This window comes from Hipposideros armiger, unplaced genomic scaffold (assembly GCF_001890085.2).
Source record: "Hipposideros armiger isolate ML-2016 unplaced genomic scaffold, ASM189008v1 scaffold_161, whole genome shotgun sequence".
In the NCBI taxonomy this organism is placed as follows: domain Eukaryota; kingdom Metazoa; phylum Chordata; class Mammalia; order Chiroptera; family Hipposideridae; genus Hipposideros; species Hipposideros armiger.
In genome coordinates this window covers 3,268,860-3,289,911 of record NW_017731511.1, presented here as the reverse complement: position 1 = coordinate 3,289,911, position 21,052 = coordinate 3,268,860, and the positions used below count along the sequence as shown (strand labels likewise).

The 21,052-nt window shown below is 36.5% G+C and overlaps 1 protein-coding gene across 3 annotated transcripts in view; it reads left to right on the top strand.

Moving 5' to 3' along the window:
• Positions 1-21,052, top strand: part of RNLS (renalase, FAD dependent amine oxidase) — a 273,899-nt gene that overhangs the window by 6,805 nt on the left and 246,042 nt on the right. For all 3 annotated transcript variants that reach the window (XM_019651519.1, XM_019651518.1, XM_019651520.1), the window contains exon 4: positions 3,011-3,169. In XM_019651519.1, coding sequence (XP_019507064.1) covers positions 3,011-3,169 — 159 coding nt within the window. The remainder of the gene's footprint in view (positions 1-3,010; positions 3,170-21,052) is intronic.

Below are 21,052 nucleotides of genomic sequence, written 5' to 3'. Positions count from 1 at the left end.
GTATAAGAAGAGGACGTAACCCAATATGAGTTTCAGAGGAGTGAGCAGGGAGTGTGTCAGGCACGGTGTCTCTGAGGAGCTGTTTTCATGGGTACCTGAAAGGTAAGCAAGAGTGAACCAGGCCAAGAGCTGATGGATGAGAATTCCATGCAGCGGACACATGAAATTGGAGCTATTGTAATGGAGGAGCAAGTTGATGCATTCGAGGAGCTAAAAAGTCATTGTGACAGGAAGGTAGTGAATGAGGGCAACAGTGGTAAGAGATGATGCTCAAGACTAAGGTAGGGGCCAGATCATAAGAGGCTTTGTAAGCAGTGTTAAAGATTGTGTATTTTAACTTATGTGCAGTGGGCAGCCGTTGAAGAATATTACGCGAGAGAGGGACATGGTCAAATTTACCAAGTTCAGAATTAACTGTTGGGAGATTTTATGTGGCTCTCTGTTTTAAAATGAGAGTTTCCAGAGCCTACAGATTTTAACATGTGGTCCTTTTGGAAGTTATTAATTACTTTCACGAGGAAATACCACTTTCCCAGAAACGTCACTGCTCGTAGAAGGAAAGGAAAACTTCCTGGCTAGTAAGAGCCGCTATCCTATTGCCCCTAACTCTTGGCAGATACTACCTTTTGGGTGATTTTGTCAGTTGTGGTGTTAGATTTGGGTCTGTCATCTATTCTTATGGTTCTCACACTTTAATGTGCATCATAACAAGCCTGGGGGGTGGGGGGGCTTCTTTAATACAGACTGCTGGGCCTGACCCCCCGAGATTCAGGGGCCTGAGAATGTGCATTTCTGACAAGCTCCTGGTGTAGCTGGTGCTGCTTGTCTGGGGCCCACACTTAGAGAACCACTGACATATACCTTGCAGAACATTTTGGGGTCACTGGGATATATGTCTAAGACGTTTGGCTGAGTATGGAGAATTTCTAGGTTGGTGGATTTCAGTTCCCTTAAACACACATGTGCTCAGCAGCACCAATAACAAAGATTGCTCCTTTCAAAGGGATTATTATATTAAAACATCATTGAATAAAACATAAAATCAGGTGACTTAGTTGAGGGCCAGCGACAGAGTGAGGCAAGTGTGGCAAGTAAATCAGGGGTGAGACACCCTAAATAAGTAGAACAGAGTGAAATGGAGCTGCTCTGGTTGGAGTGAAGGAGATGGTTGGTGGTTGTGAGTTGAAAGCTCCAATTATTTGCACCTTCCCCAAGCAGGGGCCTTAGAGGAACCCTTAGGCAAGTTGAAGCACAGTTTACAAACTCCTGCTCTAAATTTGGAGCACAGTGATGCTAATTCCCTCAAAGAGAGATTGACCCCAGGGCCTAGTTAGTACCTTATTCCTTCTAACATATTTGCATTTGGTTTTTAAAAATTTGAGTGCTTACTAGGTTGTGGCATCATTGAAGGGACAGTGAAAGATGTAAAGGTGCATTATTAGCTCTGGAGACCTGACTGACATGGAGGAGCCTGGAGTATTTTTGGATAGATAAGAAATACCTAAAGCATACAGATATTTTGAGTCAATGTCAGAATGAGTGATACAGGCAGTGGTGGTCAAAGGACATCACAGATGAGAAGGATCACATTGAGTTGGATTAGCTACAGAAAGGAAGCTTCCTGGCTGAGGTTGGACTTAAGCTGGATATTTCTGGGCTGGGAACATGAGGTGTCCCAGGTAATGATGAGCAGGATATTCCAGTGTTTTGTTTTGTTTTTAAATCATTTTTTATCTTTCAATTACAGTTGACATACACTATTATATTAGTTTCAGGTGTACAACATAGTGATTACACATGTATAAAACTTATGAAATGATCACCTTGGTAAGTCTAGTACCTATCTGACACCATACATAGTTATTACAATATTATTGACTATATTCCCTGTGCTGTACTTTACATCCCTGTGACTATTTTTATAACGGGCAATTTGCACATCTTAATCCCATCCCCTTTATCATCCATCCCCCCAAACCCTCTCCTCTCTGGCAACCATCAAAATGTTCTCTGTATCTAACTTTCAGTGTGCTTTTTTTTCTTGTTCCGTTTTCATTTCTTTCTTTTCTATTCCTGGGGGAGAATAAAAGTGGATTTGTTTTTAAATCAAAGTTTTCTGAAAACTGGAAGTGAGGTGAGTGCTAACATACCAAGGAGGCTTAATGATTTTATTATATTTTCTTATCTTTCAGTTTATGAATCATAATTCATTCTCTTAAACAAATACTAATTAAATACCAAATATATGCCAAGTGCTATACTATATAAGCTATATGCTATATGTAGAAACAAAACAGACTTAATTCCTGGTGCATGAGGCTCATGAGATTAAAAGGGAAGAAAATACTAATCAAATAATTATTAAAATACCTTTGTGATAAGTGCAAAGAAGGAAAATGGGATGAGATATTCTAGGCTGTATTTCTATTCTGATTCTTCTTAATAAAGGTAATTAATCCATCGATGAGGACTTTGATTTCTCTTACAGGTACCTTTTTTAGGTGTAATAGGAAATATTAATTCCTTTTATAGGGAATATTGTTCTTTCTTGCTATTATTAAAGAGAAGAATTGTTAACACCTTTACTGAAATGTATACTTGCTCTACAATGATAATGCGTTTCAAAGGCAGATGAATGTACCTTTAAATCATGGCATGACCTTTCTGAATCTGTTTCCTTATCTGTGAAATTAACTGTTATGATGTATAGTAAGTGCTTGGCATGGTGTTGGCATAAAATAGATGCCTAATGAAAAATAGCTATGGTTACTGTTATTAATTGTGATAGTATTTTCCCCCCTAAAGCAGGCATTATTAGAGAGGTCCAAGGATGCCAGAAGGAGAGAAATGCCTACAATATGAGAAAGTAATGCAAATGAACCCTAGGTGACATAGAGGACAAATGGCACCATTTCCTTCCCCTGAGTGGATCCAGTTGGTGACTCTTCTCTTTCCTCTCATTCATATGGAAAATCCTGATTATGTGAACATGCTTTTGCTTTCGGAACAGGTGCCGATATCTGCTTCAGACAATGTGTGACCCAGATCAACCTGAGAAATGACAAGTGGGAGGTCTCCAAGGAAACAGGCTCCCCTGAGCAGTTTGATATTGTTGTCCTCACGATGCCAGTTCCTCAGATCCTGCAGCTTCAAGGTGACATCGCAAATGGTGAGTGTCAGCCTGCGCTGTTTACGTCAGGAAAAGGGGTTTCTTTGATAGAGCATGAATTCAGCTTAACTCCGTTAGCAAAGGGCATAGTCCAGATCCCATTAATTTGCATGTTTTAAAAACTGATACTATGGCCTGGTTCAGAATATTAGTCTAGCTCATTCTGGAATGCATAGAATTTTTTTTCTTAGCCAGTTAAAAGTTGAATGAGTTTGTTATTGCTCTCGCCTTTAAGAAGTAAATATTTTTTATAGATATGCAGTAGTTTGGCCTCCAAGAAGAGCAATCTCTTTGTGGCCATCCTGGAAACAAGAAGGTTTTTATGACATAAGCATTGATTGTGTGAACTCAGGCAAACCTCATCTCAAATTGGTCTTGAGTAGGAGTCTCATGTTCTTCTCTGCCTGGGATTTGTTGCCTCACTTTTTACCAGCTTTCCCCCTGTCCTTTTTATAAAAGCAGCTTTGAGATATAATCCACGTACCATACTATTTATCCATTTAAAGTATACATTTCAGTGGCATTTAGTATATTCCCCAATATATGCAAACATGACCACCCTCAATTTTGGAACATTTTCATCACCTCAAAAAGAATCCTCCTATCCTAAAACTGCCACCTTCATCCCTCCATCCCCACCCCTTCCCCCAGCCCTAAGCAAACTGTCATCTGCTTTCTGTCTCTATAGGTTTCCCTCCCTATTACCTGGATTCTTAAGAAACCCTTTTCTATGGTTCTGCTTTGCCTCTATCGGTGTTAGGGTCACTGATTTTCCTCCTGTCTTTCTTCATGTCTGACTGAGCCTGACACACTGAAGTCATTGACTTCTAGAGCATACCTCATCTGGCCTCGAAGCTCACGAGTTTGAAGTAGAGCCTGGTGACAGTGGGCGAGGCTTTGCGTCCTGTGGGATGGTGGGAGATACTGACACGCCTATAGCCTTTGACTTTTTTGCACAACTAAAGTTAACATTGGATTTGATTGAGAAATGGCCTTTTATGCCACTGTTAGAAAGAAAACTGGTACTAAATATGGTTTATAGACTGTAGATTTAAAACTGGAATAGAAGTTGTTCTCTGAGGAAGAATATAGCTGCTTATTACATCTTGAAAGTAATTTACTTATCCTTGAATATCAATTCTACCCTGCAGTAACAATATGGCTTCTTTTCTAGTGCAGTGTGAGATAATAATATAGAAAAGACTGGAATATTTATTAGATAGCTATAGGCAAATTAGAAAACTAATTTCAAAGATCTCTTTCATGAGTCTACCTCTAGTTTGTTGCCAAGATCGCTTTAAAGTAGGATAATTTATTGCCATGGAGACTGTAATAATTGGATTGATTTCAAGACTGTGTTAAATAACATACTGTGACATTTTACTAAAACACAGTTACTGGTCAGTGTCTCAGTTGTGCTGTAAATGTAATTTTTAAAACCTACATACGTAGTTTTGTATCTGAAGAGAGACCCTTCAACACTGCATTTTGAACGTATTTCTCAGTATTTGTATTAGTGACATATAAAACATAACACCATGCCATAGACTGACTCCTAAGGTGTGTTTAAGGGCCTTCTAAATAACAATTTTATTTAGATCTTCTATGTCTGAATGTTTTGAGTATTTGAACTTTATTTGGCTGAGAGAAATAACTTAATTCTCCTACTATTACTGTATTTCGTTCTATCTTTCCTGTTTTTTTTTTAATTTTTGCTTATGATTTTGTTGATACCATATTAGTTGATTTATAACATATCTTCATTACATTTGTCTGGTGTATCCTTTTCACTTTTAGCCTTTCAGAGATTCTTTATTTTGGAGGCCTCTTTTTTATTTGTTCATCTTTGAGTCCAGTAATTTCACAAAGATATATAATTGTTTTCTGTTGGTTTTGCATGGGGCATGTTATCCATTTTTTACTTGAAGATTCAGCTTTTCCATTATTTTCAGCTAAGTTTTCTTCTGATACTTGAAGAATTATTTCTAGTTCATTTATTGTGATCTCAGAGTATCTTAAAAAATACGAAGTCTCACCCTCCCACATCTGCCATTTGTCTCTACTAATTTTTAATTTTGGTCTTTGCGTTACTTTTTAACTTTCTTTTTCTAGACTTCTCTACATGTTACCCATGTAGTTTCAAAAGTGTTCCTTTTGCTCCCTTGCCTGAGATATTGTTACAAAGAGGTCATGTAATCAATCTTTCATTGTTTTCAGATCATTGCCTGAATGCTTGTTGAGCTAATCTGCTTCTTGTCAACATTTTTCTGATATGTATTTTTTATCAGCTCATTTGTTAAATTCTGTTATACTCTGTTGTCTTTCTCCTTTTGTCTGCATAAGTTTCTATCTATTTATTACTCATGTTTAAATGGGGCCATTTCTGTCAATTTTGTGAAGAACAGTGTTGTCGGGAAAGGCCAGACATTTCAGTTAAAGTATGTTGCCTCAGAACAGTATCTGTATAAATTTTGTAAATATTTACATGTGAATGATTGAATGCTAGTGATCATTAATATAATAAATTTATTAACATGGAAAGATTTTAAAATATTTTTAACTTAAAAATGAAAAGACACATCTATATTTCTTTTCATCTGCCAAAAATAGTTTGACAGAAACATTTAACATTGTTATTGCTTAAAGATGATTTTCATTTTCTTCTTTGTAACTTTTAAATACTCATAATTTAAAAAATAAGGATAGTTTACTCTTACTGTTAAAAATGATAATGTTAACACCATCCGAAAAAATGTATCATGCTGGAAAACAAATAGATTTTTTTTCCTTTTCTTTTTTAATGGAGGAGTATGGTGGAATATGTAGGCTCTTTTTGATGAAAAAGTTTAAGAATGATTGGCTTGGTACATTTGACTCAGGATAAGGGTCTTTGGGGTTTTGTACTGGCTCAATTCAGAATTGGAGGCCATGCAAATAATTCTGTGTTTACTTCCTTGTTATGAAATAACCCATCCTGGCAGTAAAAGATTAACAGAATGTCCTAACAATGACACTTTAATACCTGTAGGTCTAAAACAAAGGGGCTAAGAACATCTGTTTTCTCTTTATAAATTTCAATAATGACCTCAGTATGAGAAATTCGTTAATTTTTTCTCTGTGTTTTCTGGAGAACTTTAAATACACTCGTTTGATAATTAGACATCTTCATTTTCTATGAAAAGACATCCATTTAGAAAACCATATATTGCCATCTAGTGGATCCTGGTACATATTGCACTTCCCGTGTGAATTTTTAAACTAGAGAGAACTATGAATGAAGATGATCGAAATATAGAATATATATAAAACTGTAATTATAATATAATTTATAAAACCCTATATATGTCACAGGGAAATAAATTTAGGCCTATGATAATTAAGTAATTTACCCCAAAGTGCATAACTAATTAGTGATAGAACTATAGCTGTACTACAGGTCTCACATTCATGCACTTAGGCTTTTGTTGTACGTTTCTTCTCATTCTCTTTCTCTTTATGAATCATGTTTAGCCTTTAGGATCAACATAAGTACCATCTTTTACATGAGAGAATTCTCTTTTGATTACAGTGTAGTCTGGATTTTCCCCTAACTTTCCCTTTCCCTATTTTGCTTTTCACAAAGAAACAGAACCTTTTCTTTTTTGGCAATTACTTATTACCTTTATTACATCCCCCCAGCTGGGAGAACAGGGAAGCTTTATGGACCATATAGTGAACCACTTGTAATTTATAATTCACCTTCTGGTTCTATAACTGTGCTATCCCCTATATAGTAACATTACAAAGACTATCTCACTTGCTTCTCACCACAGTCCTAAGGTGTTGTTATTATTCTTTCTAATTCTTGGTGGTGATGCTAAGATGTGAACCTTCGTACTGTGACTCCAGGTCCCATCCTTTAGCCAGTTACGCATGGCTCTCTGTCATGTACTTCTTCTTAGATTATCTGACTACTGACTCTTTCATGTAATTCTGAGGTTTCATAGTGTCCTACTCACTTTTTCCTTCAATTAAAAATATTTTTTCAATGACAGTTGACATTCCATAGCAGTTTCAGATATACAGCATAAAGGTTAGACATTTATATAACTTACAAAGTTATATAAGATCCCCCCAATAAGCCTAGTACCCATCTGACACCATACATAGTTATTACAACATTATTGTCTACTGGGGGGTGCCAAGAAAATGTACATATTTTAAGAAATGTTATCTATCTATTACTTTTCAAAGTTGAACTGAATTATGGTAGCAATGTGTAGTATGCCGTTCGCTCAAAAGATGGCGTTAATCAAATGAATGCTAACATTATTCATTGTATTACAACTTTAATGCAGTGTTTTCCTTTCTTAAAATGTGTATACATTTTTTTGGCACCCTCTGTATATTCCCTATGCTGTACTTTACATCTCCATGACTATTTTGTAACTGCCAACTTGTACTTCTTAATCCTTTCACTTTTTCACCCAATCTCCCAATTCCCTCCAATCTGTCAACCATCATTTCATTCTCTGTATCTGTAAGTCTGTTTCTGTTTTGTTTGTTCATTTATTTTGTTTTTTAGATTCCATATGTGAGGGAAATCATATGGTATTTGTCTTTCTCTTTCTGAGTTATTTCACTTAGGTTCATCCATGTTGTTTAAAATGGTAAGATTTCTTCATTTTTTATGGCCGAGTAATATTCCATTATACATATCTACCACATTTTCTTTATCCATTCGTCTATCAGTGGACACTGAGGCTGCCTCCACATCTTGACTATTGTAAATAATGCTACAATGAGCATAGGGATGCTTATTTTTTCTTATACCATATATAAGAATAAACACAAAATGGATTAAAGACTTAAATGTAAGACTCAAAACCACAAAACTCCTAGAGGAAAACAGAGGCAGTAAACTCTCTGACATTGCTCTTAGTAATATATATATATATATATATATATATATTTTTTTATATATCTCTTTGGGCAAGCAAAACAAAATAAACAAATGGGACTACATCAAACTAAAAATATTTGCACAGCAAGGAAACCATCAACAAAAGAAAAAGACAATCTACCTAATGAGAGACAATATTTTCAACAATGCATCTGGTAAGGGGATGATATCCAAAATATATAAAGAATTCATACAACTTAACACCAAAAAACCCAAACAATATTAAAAAATAGGTAGAGGACCTGGATAGACATTTCTCCAAAGAAGATATACAGATGACCAGTAGACATATTAAAATATGTTCAATGTCACTAATCATCAGATTAACGTAAATTAAAACCACAGTGAGATATCACTTCACGCCTATCAGAATGGCCATCATCACTAAATCAACAAACAAGTGTTGGCAAGGATGTGAAGAAAAGGGAACCCTTGTGCACTGTTGGTGAAATTGCAAATTGGTGCAGTCATTATGGAAATCAGTATGTAGGTTCCTCAAAAAATTAAAAATAGAACTACCATATGACCCAGCAATTCCAGTTCTGGGTATTTGTCCTAATAATTTCTGATCACTGTGTTTCCCTAACTTGCCTAATGAAAATCACTAGTTAAAAAAATATAAGGGGAACTTTTGAGAAGATTTTTATTTACAGGGTTTGGGTAGGGCCTAGGAATCTGTATTTTGAACATGCACCCATGGGAATTTTTTCCTCCCAGTTAGGCTTGTTTGGGGTATTTTACCCTACAGTATCACTCATCAAATTTTACTGTGATCCTAACTTTTCAGTAAGTGTCTTCCCCATTAAGCCATAAAATCCATGAGGAAAGGGGTCCTATAGCCCACTCTATCCCCACCCAGAGTCACATAGAGACCCACACACCAATAGTATTGGTCAGTCGATATCTGCTGAATGAATGGGCATCTGTTTTATTCCTCAACTTGATTATAAATTCCTTGAGGTCTGATAATCTTAGTCTGCCAATCCTAGCTTGGTACTTGGTTCACGGTGGTAGGATAAAAGGGTGGACCTTGGAAGGATCATAGTATTTTAGGACTAGAAGGAATCTTGGGGCTCATTGATTCTCCCACCCTGATTTTAGAGATGAAAGAATTTAAGACATAATCCACCCTTACATGATCACTCAATTTATTAGGGACCAAACAGGAGAGAGTAAGGTTGAGAAAAAAGGAGGCACCTTTCAAATATTATTGTCTTGATTTCATTTAAATAGAGCTCTTCATCAGACTGTAAGGGAAGATCTGGGCCTGAAATCAACATACCTGACTTCCCTGCCATAGTTCTTCCATTTTCTTGCTAGGCAAGCACTACGGTGGAAGGAATAAACACCTTATTATTACACCTGCCACCATCTAAGCGACCGTGTGCACTGCTCACAGGATCACCCATCTCTGAGGAAGCATCATGATGGAACATTTCTTAGGTGTCCCCATGTTCCTGACAATTTCGTAAATGCTAATTCAAGTAAATTGAGACGATGCAATGCCCATTTGCCAGGCCTTCTCATGAAGCTATGTGTGTGGGCAGAAAAAATCACAGGTGAGCTTTACTTCTCACAAGTGTAAAAGTGATGTGTTAGGGGAAACGGACATGAAAGCATGCTTGTGAGACGATGTGAATAAGGAAGTGGTCGTGGGGATCTCTGTCGACTGTTCATAGTTATCAGTCAAATGTAAGCCTCAAACAAGGCAGCCGGAAAAGTCCTGGATATCAACAGGAAGGATCTTGGAAACACAGTGGGAAACATCACTTTGCCCTTGTGCAAAACAGTGGCGTGTTTGTATCCAGAATTCTGTGGTCACCTGAGTTAGCCTATAGCACTATGGTGTAAAGAATGTCTGTTCCTTTATTTCTCTAAATTGGCAAAATGTCTGCTCCAAGCCTCTCTGCTCCTACCTGATAATAAATGCACCCTCCGTCGTCATGAGAGCTTCTTCCCTTCCCTTTGGGATCATAGCGGAATCCCAGGCTTTCAGAGTGCCAGAAAACTGGGGAGGCATGGGGCCCAAGTCCAAAAGGTTGCCGTCATTACTGTTGTTCCTCTGCTACATAGGGCTTGGGCCCAGCCCTGGGCCTAGTACATCAGTGAGACGTGTTGCCTCGCATGGACTCGGGGACAGCAAGTTTACTGACACTGAGATCTTCCCACAGCTGCCCAGGCGAGAGGCATGCGGCATAGGCCCTCTGCGGCAAGTTCTCCCCTGGGCAGGGCACACAAGTAGGAGACATGTCTCTGTCCAGAAAGGAACCCCCCTGAACCTTTGTCCCTTAAACATTTCATATCCACCCCATACCCTCCCATTCTCTGGGAGTCATCAGCTTAATCCATTTTAATATCCTGCAAGAGGAAGACACTTTACTTTCTCCTGTGTGTGTGTGGGCGGGGCAGGATAGCATCCCAACCTTTAGAAGCGTGACACTGACTGCCTCTTTCCTAGATGGGAGGGTGGGGACAGGAGAATTGGTTTCCCCTAATCCTTCTTGGTAAATTCTTTAATTTCTACAATAGTGGCTATATGATAGCAAAACTACAGAAGGTGTCAAGAAGACAAACTGTATTAACCAAAGGATCACATGCATGTATGAATATAGCGTAGAAGAAATTAAAACTTCTTTATCTAGATATATAGAGCGCCACAGCAATACAATGAAGATTTCCAGGGGCAATAGATGTAGATGTGTGTATACATATGGGCATACGTATGTATTTAAGTTAGGAGAACCTAGAATTGTTACTAAAATTCTAGAATACAACCACCAAATGGCGAGCAGCAACCATGAAATGCTTGGAAATGCTAAGGAAATGCTACTTTACTTCAATGTAGAGAAGTTTTCAATCCAATCCAACATTATTTATTTGACAGAATCTTAAAAAAAAATGCTTACTTTGCTTACGTTAAAAAATTATAACACTTGCTCATTTAAAGCATAATAAAGTTTCAGTAACCTCACAGGTGGTAGGTTTTAAATGAACTATTAATGATCCTGGGGTTAAATTTCTAACTTTCTAAAGATGCCCTAGTAAACAGCCACTTCCTCAGTAGTTACCTGTGTCGCTCACATCCGTCCCCTTTCTCAGGTCAGCGCTCTAGTGAGCAAAACAAAGCAACAGTGCTTGCTAGAGCACTGTTCTCCTTTCCAACCCCTAGCTACATACTCTGGCCTCAGGTATCCTAACCACCAATTTCCACCTTAATGCTGTACTTAAGATACATAAAATTGTTTAATATCTTTTTTCTTCTAATATTATGCATTTCTTTCTATTTTAATTTTATAGTTAATATAGTTTATTGATGAAAAATTTAAAAGTAAAAATAAAATCCACTCATAAGTCTAGCCCCATAGACATGAACCCAGTAAATACATATTTCTAGATTTTTTTTTTATGGTAGAAATAAAAATGTTTTCTTTTTTTAACTTTATAATAGTTTAGGAATATTTTCCTAATGCCAATGGCTGTTCACGTGTGTCATGATTTTTACTACACAGTGTTCTATTCTTTGTATTTACCTGGATGTATTAAACTGGTTTGATGGAGATTTGAGATTTCTAGTTTTACAAAGTATTCTTTGACAGTGCAAAGCTGAAACAAAGATTTTTCTCCATTAAACTCCTTTCCTCATGGAAATAGTTATTTTACTATAGAGTAGAATTAGGCCCTCTCGATGATTTTTGCTCTAAGTTTTTTTGGCTAATCTATGTTTTATTTTTCTCTGTGTGCTTTAGAATCAGGTTTCATTAAAAACTCCTATTGGAATATTGATTTCAATTACATTTAATTCAAGCATTAATTTAGGGAGAATTGATGTCTTTAGAATAGTGCACCTTCCTATCCAAGGAAATGAAACAGTTCTCCACTTATTTAGGTATTTTTACATCTTTGTAGTTTTTATCTTAAGATTTTACGTATTTCTTAGTAGGCTTATTATGAAATCTTTTATGATATTTGTGGAGATTGTGAATCTTATCACTTTTGTTATCTTATGTTTACTTAGGTGTTTCCAGAGAATACCACCTAGCTGAGTTTTAAATCCAAAATGAAAAGCCTGTTTCTTTCGATAGGGAAATTCAACCCTTTTACATTTATTACTGAAACTATTATCTTGTTTTTATCCTTTCCACTGATGTCTGTTACTTTACTTCCCCGCCCCCCCACACTTTTTACCATTTTCTTATATTTGCCAACTGTATCAAGTATCCCTTGTTCCCTTCCTTGTATTGTTTATTTATAGGATCTGCAGTGCTTTGTCATTCCATTAGTGGCTATCTTCTTATCCTTCACAAACATTGAAACTTATTTCATCTCCCTACCCCTCCCTACTTCATTCCACAAATATTTTTTGAATGCCTACTGTATTAGATGTTGTTGGGTAAGTTAAAAAAAATTAAGTAGTCCTTCTCCTCCTCTCCCCAAATATTTTTTTCATTGCTTTAAATGACGAACCTGATTGGTAACACTATAACAAATGAAACCATCTAAAGTTGAAGTAGTAATTCATTGCCTGCCCCATTCTCCTTTTCAACTCCGAGATAACTGATGGTAACAGCTTAGTGAGTGCCTTCCATACCTTGCTGCAAGCATATGGGTACCTTCTAAGTGTATTGTTCTGGAATTGACTTTTTAAATTGACATTTCTTCACATAAGTATGTATAATTTATTTCTGTTTAACATCTGCATAATTTTCTATAATTTGGATGTAGCAGAATTTAGTTTTTCATCTCTTATTGTTTATTGATAGACTGTGGTGTGATTTCCAGTTTTTCCTGTTTATTCTTATTTATTGCTATATTGGGTGATAAAGTATCAAAATTGAATATTTTAGATCAAAAGATCTGTATGTTTTAATAGATATTGCCCAATTACTTTTCAAAAAAATTTTGTGATGATTTTTATTCTTAATGATTGAGAATGCCTGTTTTTCTTTACTGTATATTCAATAGCACTGGATATTTTCAATATTTTATTAATTTTTTAAGATTTCTGCTAAAATGATAAATAAAAACAGGTACATCATTCTTGCTTTAATTTGCATTTCCCTTGACTGGAAGTGATATTGAGCCTCTTTTCATAAATTTTTTGGTCATTTAGATTTCCTCTCTGTGAATGTCCTGCCCATATCCAATGTTTACTTTTCTAGTGGGCTATTTGTCTTTGGGGAGCATTTCATATATAAGAGATATTAATGTTTTTTTATATGGTATTACAATTATTTTCCAGGCTACCATTTATTTATCTTTTGCTTTTATTTTTGTCATTTGCCATAATAAGTTCTTAAGATTTTTATTTAGTCAACTATGTCTAGCTTTTCTTTTATAGATGCTGCATTTCCTGACTTGCTAAGGACTATTTCTCTCACTCTAAAGCCATATAAATATTTTAACTTGCATTTTAATAGTTTTAGTTCTTATACTTTACTTTTAAATCTTTACCTGTAATGTGTGTTTTATAAGATATGTGCTAGGGATCTAGCTTTGTGAGTTTTTTCCCCCATAGTGGTACCAATTTTATCAGCACCATTTATCTAATAAGAGATTCTTTTCCCCACTAAACTGAAATTCCTCATTCGCCATATGTTAAGTTCTGTATATACTTGCATCTGTTTCTGGATATCTGTTCTGTTCCACTTATTTACTCCTGTGCTGATACCATCGCTGTTTTGCTTATAGTTACTTTGTGGTTGTAACTCATTTTTAAAGGAACTTACATGGGCTGTAAACATGAGAAAGCTTTATTTTTTTTCTGGAACTGCCCTCAAACTTTCCTATGTTGATCTCCATGTCTTTCTAGAGAGTGAGTGCCTTCATGACATCTAGGTCATTGGCTACAACTGTCTAGTCACTTTTTGCTTTTGGAATAGTCTCATTTCGGTTTTTAAGATTCAGTCGTGCTTATTTTTATACTTCAGTCTCAATTCACAACTCATCCTCTTCACCTAATGACAGGAAAACCTGTGTGTAGTACCAGGGGCTGTGGGCAGAGTGGACCTCCCTTCTGGCTATGTTCTCATGGAGAAAATGGCTCCTGTGATTGTCTGCTTGTAACTGGCGTTGGCTTCCCTGTAGTTCATTCCTGTTGTCTGATGCTTGGTAATGGGTCTACATGTAGACAGTGTGTGTTGTGTTTTCTTTTGTGTATGTTTTAGTTGCCCAGTATGCAGATTTCAGCTTCACACTGAGCCGATCTGGGGCTGTTAACAGTTCCCTCCCCTAGCCTAGAGGCAGTAACGTCTCTCCTAGGCAGCCCACCAACAGAGCTTTGCCCCAGCCCCTGTGGGTTCTATAGTTCAGCAAGTATCTAGTTAGAAAACAAGGTACCAGTCACCCTTTCTTGGAACTCCCTCCCGAAGGTTTGTTTCTGAATCTTTCTCTAAGGGACTCCTAGCAAGGGGAATCACCCCTCCCCACTCAAAGGATTTAGAATAAAAAGCTTCTCTTCAGGAACGTGGCATTTCCTCTAAAGCCGAGCTTTACATCCCTTTGAGTCTTCTTCCTATACTGGCTAGGCAGTGGGGCTCAGAGTAGTAAGGCCAGTTCTTACTGGTAACTTCTCAGAATTTTCTGAGGATAGTTGCGTAGGTCCTTTTCCTGGTGGCTTCTTGAACTTCAAATGTAGGATCATTATTGCATTTTGCCCTCAACTATACAAAGAGCCAGGATAATAAGGAAAAATACTGTCATAATTTTTAATGTCAGAAGACAAGAATTTCCTTACTATGTCTTTATTAATAGATCCCAATTTAATAATTACCATGCCCTCACCAAGAAAGTTTATTTGTTGACCTCCCTCTGCCTCCACTTTAGCTCCCTGCTCATTCTTCAACTCAATTCAAAACTACTTCCTCAAAAATATCTTCCCAACCCCCAAGACCAGGCCATTTTTCCTAATACACATTATACTAGTGTTTATACTAGTTTCCTGTCTCTCGTATTTTTAACACATACCACAATTGTAATTATTATTGGCTTAATCTGTTGTGCAATATGCGTCTTTCCTGGTAGAAAATAAAACACATGAAGACGGGAACTGGCTCTGACTTACCTATTCCTGCTTGCTTAGGATGCTCTTATGAGTGCCTCATATACGCTAGGCCCTCAGTCTCGAGTTACTGAATGAATGAATGAATGAATGAATGAATGAATGAATGACACAATCTGAAATACGTCTTGAAGGACAGACAGCCGGAAAGGAAGGAATGCTTTGGAGAGGAAAAAAGGTCTTAGCCAAAAGTTGGATATAGAAATGCTTGTTTTATATTTTGGAGACTGATAATAGGCAGTGGGAGAAAAGGCTTTGTGGCGGGGAATTTGGGGAGATAAAGCTGGAAATGTGGATTTATGACAGAATGTGGTAAGCCTTGATTGTGAACATTTGTTGAACAAACAACAGAGGTCCTAGGTCATCAGAAGTACTGAGTCTGCTTTTTAAACCTGGCTGGATACATTGAGATGGTAAAAAACTTTACCTAATTGGATTGGGAGGAAGAAAACTTTTGCAGGACTTGGGGGAACATTGTTAAAAGGCTTTTAATCTTAACATGTGCTCTATCCTTAAACAGACACTTAGAAGGTTAGTAAGCTCTGCTACAAAAATGAATAGTCTTAGAACTCATTATGATGCACTACAGAATATAATGATAACATATTGCTCAGAATGAACACCTTCAACTGCCTTCCTATAACTTCTAGACTATCCCATCATCCTTGATGGAAAAATGAGAACCGATTCTTTTTACTAAAAGAAGTTTAAATTCTTCATTTTTCTTTGACATTTTTCTGAAAAGATTTTGATTAAAGGCACAGGAAACAAAAGTCCTTTATTCATAGAGTAACATGTTTCATTGCCTTTTGCAGCAGACCATCACCATAGGAGGGGGAATAATTCAGTTTCTACACTTCTTCAGATATTAGCTGCTCTGTTGGGCTGCCTGCAAGCTTATGAACTGAGAGTTGGTTCTGCTGAATCTTTCATTCTCACTCTAAGTGCCTGAGAGGCGACCCAAAGGTAATGGTGGCCTCTCTGCCACCTGCAGAAACTTAGGAGTCAGTGGAAATGGAGAAGACTCCCACCCACCTTGGAGCTGAGAGTGACTTGGCTGTACTCTTACTTGTGTGGACTACCCACTCCAGGTCCTGGAAGGACAGAGGGAGTCTCTCTACTTAAGTGTCCCTCCGGGGAACTAATGACTTGCATTGAGAAAAAAAAAGAAGTAGATGGGATAACCAAAAGATGATGATAACCAGCATCAAAGAACATTGTGTGCATACTTAATTATATTAAGCACTTTACCTACATTGTATCATTTACTCTTCACAACCAACCTTATGAGAAGTATTTTATCCCTATTTTATGGAAGAGGAAAATGTGACTTAGAGAAATTAACTTGTCTAAGGTTACATAGCTCTTGAGTGGCAGCTCTTCTGGAATCCAGATCTTCCTCAGGCTCTGCTGTACCATTTTGCGCCTTTACCCAGCACTAATGCATGTGATCTCCCCATACTTGATATACATGCATCAATGATGTAAATATTTTGACTTTTTTTCTCTTGTACACATGCTGTTGGTAGGTATATGGTGTTTGAAACTAGGCCATCAGGTTGCTACTCTAACAGAAGAAAAGATCCCTTCTAAATGCTGACTTACTATGTGTTTCAGAACTTAAAACTCTATTTTTTTATTCAGAGTTCTTCAATATCAGAAAGGATTTAAAAAGAAATGTCAAAACTAGAGATGGGGTGAGATGAAAGAGCAGAGAACTATAATTTATTGAATTGCGTCATTATCACCAACTGAGTCACCAATTGAATTGAATTAAACTTCTTCCCATCTGAGCTGGCAAAGACATTTTAAAAAGAGAAGAAATTTGAGAACTAAAAATTGTAGCTTCTTGGCAGAAATCTCTGAAGATTCAAATGCAATGTGCTAAAAACACAAGTAAGAAAGTCACAATCAACTACTAATTTTAAAGTAAGGAATTTCAAACATTAAGATAAAAAGAGAGAAAGGGGGAGATAAAGGAATACCAGCGTTCTGCATTGGATTAGCTTTCTTCCAAATACGATTTTCTTTTTCACAAATATATCTCATTTAAGAAGTTTCTTATTCTGTTGCATAAGAGTTATGAGACTTGGCCATACTGCTGACTGGACAATCTGATCATCTATATTCTTCTGAGGCCCTGTTTCCAGAATGTGACATTATCTCATTCTGACTTGAATGTTTGCTTCTAGAAAAGAATGAGAGAGAGAATCTAAAATTGTATTTGGGCAGCTAGCACAAAACATTTTATGTTTACCAGTGTAGAAGTTGCTATTGGTTTGAGGAAGCTATTTAAAGGTTGGTCTCTCCTAAAATTTTTTCCATGAATTAGCCAAAAAAAAAAATTTAATTAAAAAAAATAAATTTCTATATCCAAAGCAGAGTTTGCTTTCCATTTCTGTGAGTTGTTAGATGTTTTTGGCATGTTATAATTTTACTTGCCACAGGCATATGCCATTATGACATTTTATACCAAGAATAAAAATTAAAATCCAGTTTTATTTTTAAAAAGGTAATGGTAATATTTTATTCAGATGTTGAATTCATTTTTTTCACTATACAAATATTTATCGAACATCTACAATGTGCTAGAAATTGTTTTGGACACCCTGAGTATAGCAGTGAACAAAACAGTAAAAGCTCCAAGGAGCTTCTATTCCAATGGGAAGAGGAGAAATGAGTCACTATCTATGTGAGATGGCAGTAAGTGTTGGGAAAGAAAATGAAGCAAGATAGGGGGAATCAAAAGTGACATGGAGTCATCTTGTATATAGTGTGAGCAGATCTGTGACAAAGTGATTTTTGAGCAGTAGAGACCTAAAGATAGTGAAAGTGTGAACCATGAGAATATGTGGAGGGATATCCAAACAGAAGTAGCTGCAAGTAGAAAAGCTCCGATGGATGAGCAGTTTCCCAAGGAGACCAGTGTAGCCCAGGGCTTTGTGGGCTGCGATAAAGGCATTAGATTTTACTCTACATGAGATGGAAACCTATTGAAGGAATAACACAATCTGACTTAGGTTTGAGGTGGCTTTCTCTTGCTGTTGTGTGGAAGTTAGACCAGAAGAGAGCTGAGCTGACCAAACGGACTAATATTGTAAAAGGACAAGCCAGAAATGAAGGTGGCTTGGGTTATAGCAGTGTTGGTGGTGTGATGAAGAGTGGTTGCAATCCAGATGTACAAGAATCCCTAGTTTCCATCAATTCTGTTCCTGACATTGGATCTCAAGGGTTCAGATAGGGAGAAAACCCAGCATGAGTAGTGCCAAGAAAGTGTTTGAAAAAAGAAGCGATCAATTGTGCTATAAATGCTGCCTCTAATTTTATGTAAGAACTGGCCATTGGATTTGGCAATATGGAGGGTGTAGGTGACATTGACAATAGTAGTTTCTATGGGATACTGGGAATGAAAAAACACAAAGAGGGGCACTGAGCCGGTTTATACCAGTGTTTCTCAATCTTTTTTTTCATTGTCACCTCCCTAAGGAACTTTTTTAGACATTTTTTCCTAATTGTCCTTCCCCACCCCAATAAAATTGTATCAGAGATATACTTTATATTTGTTACATATTGTATGTATATATATGATTTACATATAAAAACAATAAGAATTTTTCACCCTGGAAGAGTCAATTTTTGCCACTTGAGGGCGATATCAACTCTGTTGGGAATGAAATGGTTTAGACTTTAGACAATTCTTTAGAGGAGTTTTTCTGTGAAGAGGGACAAAGAATTGGGCTGGTAGCTAGAGAAGAAAGTTGGATTTTCATTATTGGGTTCTCGGAAAAGTCGTGACACATTTTTGCAACAAAAAACATAGAAAAAATATGTCATGACTTTTCCGACAACCCAATACTTTGCGTTTTTAAGATGGGATACATTATAACTTACTTGTGTGCTGCTGGAAAGAATCTAGTAGAAAGGGGAAAACTGAGGATGTGGAACAAGATTGGCAGTTATAGGAGTCATGAATAGCAGATAGAGAATGGGGCCTTACAGGGGAGCCATACAGTTCTCCCAGGAGGGAAGGCCGAGCACGTGGACACAGGTGGACATAGGCTGATATCTTTGGAGTTGAGAGCCTGTGAAAGTCCACTTTCAATTGATTATTTTCTCAATGGAACAAGAAGATCAGTTAGGATTGAGGAGGGGGCAGGTGATTTTGAAGGTTTAAAGGGAAAGGAGAGGTGTGATATAGTCATCTAGGGGCGTGCGTTGAGTAGAATTTAGAATAGCTAGGCAGCACCTAGACCCACTTGAAGTTAATGATTATGAGTTTAAAATAAGACCAATCAATATTTTTACCTCCAGCGCTTAATTTCCTCTAATACATTAGAGATTCTAAGTATTTGAATCAGTGAATAAATGAATAAAGTGAGTTAATACTGAGTTTATGCTCCATGCTTTCTAAGATTCTTTTCAATTTATTACTTACACGTTTTTAATTGGAATGTTTTATACTTAATTTTGTTAAAATTAAGGACTTTAGATAATAACATAGAATAGCACACCCTAGTTCAGCTTTTCTGATCAAAGCAACTAAAATCAACAAGGGTTTTTTTAGTGCCTTTATTTTGGTTGATGCTGTTACTGAATATGGGAAGAGGATGTAAAAGTGACAACAAGTTTTGAATCTCTTTCTAAACACATATTGTTTTCTTAAAAAAGGAAACTAGAAATAAGTGTTAGTTTTTTTGAGGATATGGTAGTCATATTCTAGAAATTTCTGAAATTTTGAACTATGCGTAATCATTCATTCATCCATTTATTCACTCAACAAGCATTTTCTCAGCATCTCCTCTCTTATCAGTCTCAGGAAAGACAAAACTGAATATTACATAATTCCTGCCTTGAAGTACGTTACAGGCATCTGGATGTTATATTACTTTTAGAATAGGTGTATATACTGTCTTTTTGAGTATATAAAGATATCATCAAACTAACATATTTTGCGATCATGGTTCTTATGTGGCACCACATAGAATTAGCACTGATAAAGAGATAATGTTATGAAATTTGTAAAATAAAAATTGAAACATATTAATAAATTTGATAAAATCTTTCTGGTAGAGTATCTGCCCTTTTAACAGGAAACAGTGTGCTCATAGAGACTGCTTTGTCATGACAATTGTCATGACAAATTGCTTCATAGAATCTGAATTAGAAATTACTAATTCTAAAGAATTACTAATTCTCAAGATTATTCTACTCTTTCTCAAGATCAATTGGTGCTTTTGAAGAATTCACACCTTCATAAATCTGGCCTGTGATTCATTTTACTATTGAGGAGGCCATGCCTGGCTCTCACAGACTGCAGGACACACAGATGAACAGTATGTGGCAGTGTTTAAATGCTGTTCTGAACACCAGTGCCACAGGCCTAAGACAATTTAGAACACTTCTCTGCAATCATTGCAAATGCATCCCGGGATTATATTTTTCTTTTATATTGCAATGTGTCATGCTTTGTTTGCCAAACAAAATATAGAAAATGAATAGGCAGTTTTCTGGCACAATTCTTAGTAGATAAATTGTCAGAATGAACTCCGTTGCTTAAGAAAAGCATAAACACAATTTAGTCACTGGATGTGGCTGTATGTAGGTTGTTGCTGTGGGGAATTTTGGTTTGGCTAAAGTGTTATTTTCTTTGAAAATTCTGATAGACCAAGGTTCTCTTTGTTTTCATAATAGTCCCATTTCACCAACCAAAAAAAGAGCAAGCTATCAAATTACTGAGATTTCACTTGTATAAACGCAGTTGCACATATCTAACATAATTGTGAATTTATTTTGCCATGATTATAGATATTTAAATTATAGATATTATTTGAATAAAAGAGAACCAAGATTTTGATTCATTTCTGCAACTTTCATGTAGATTTTT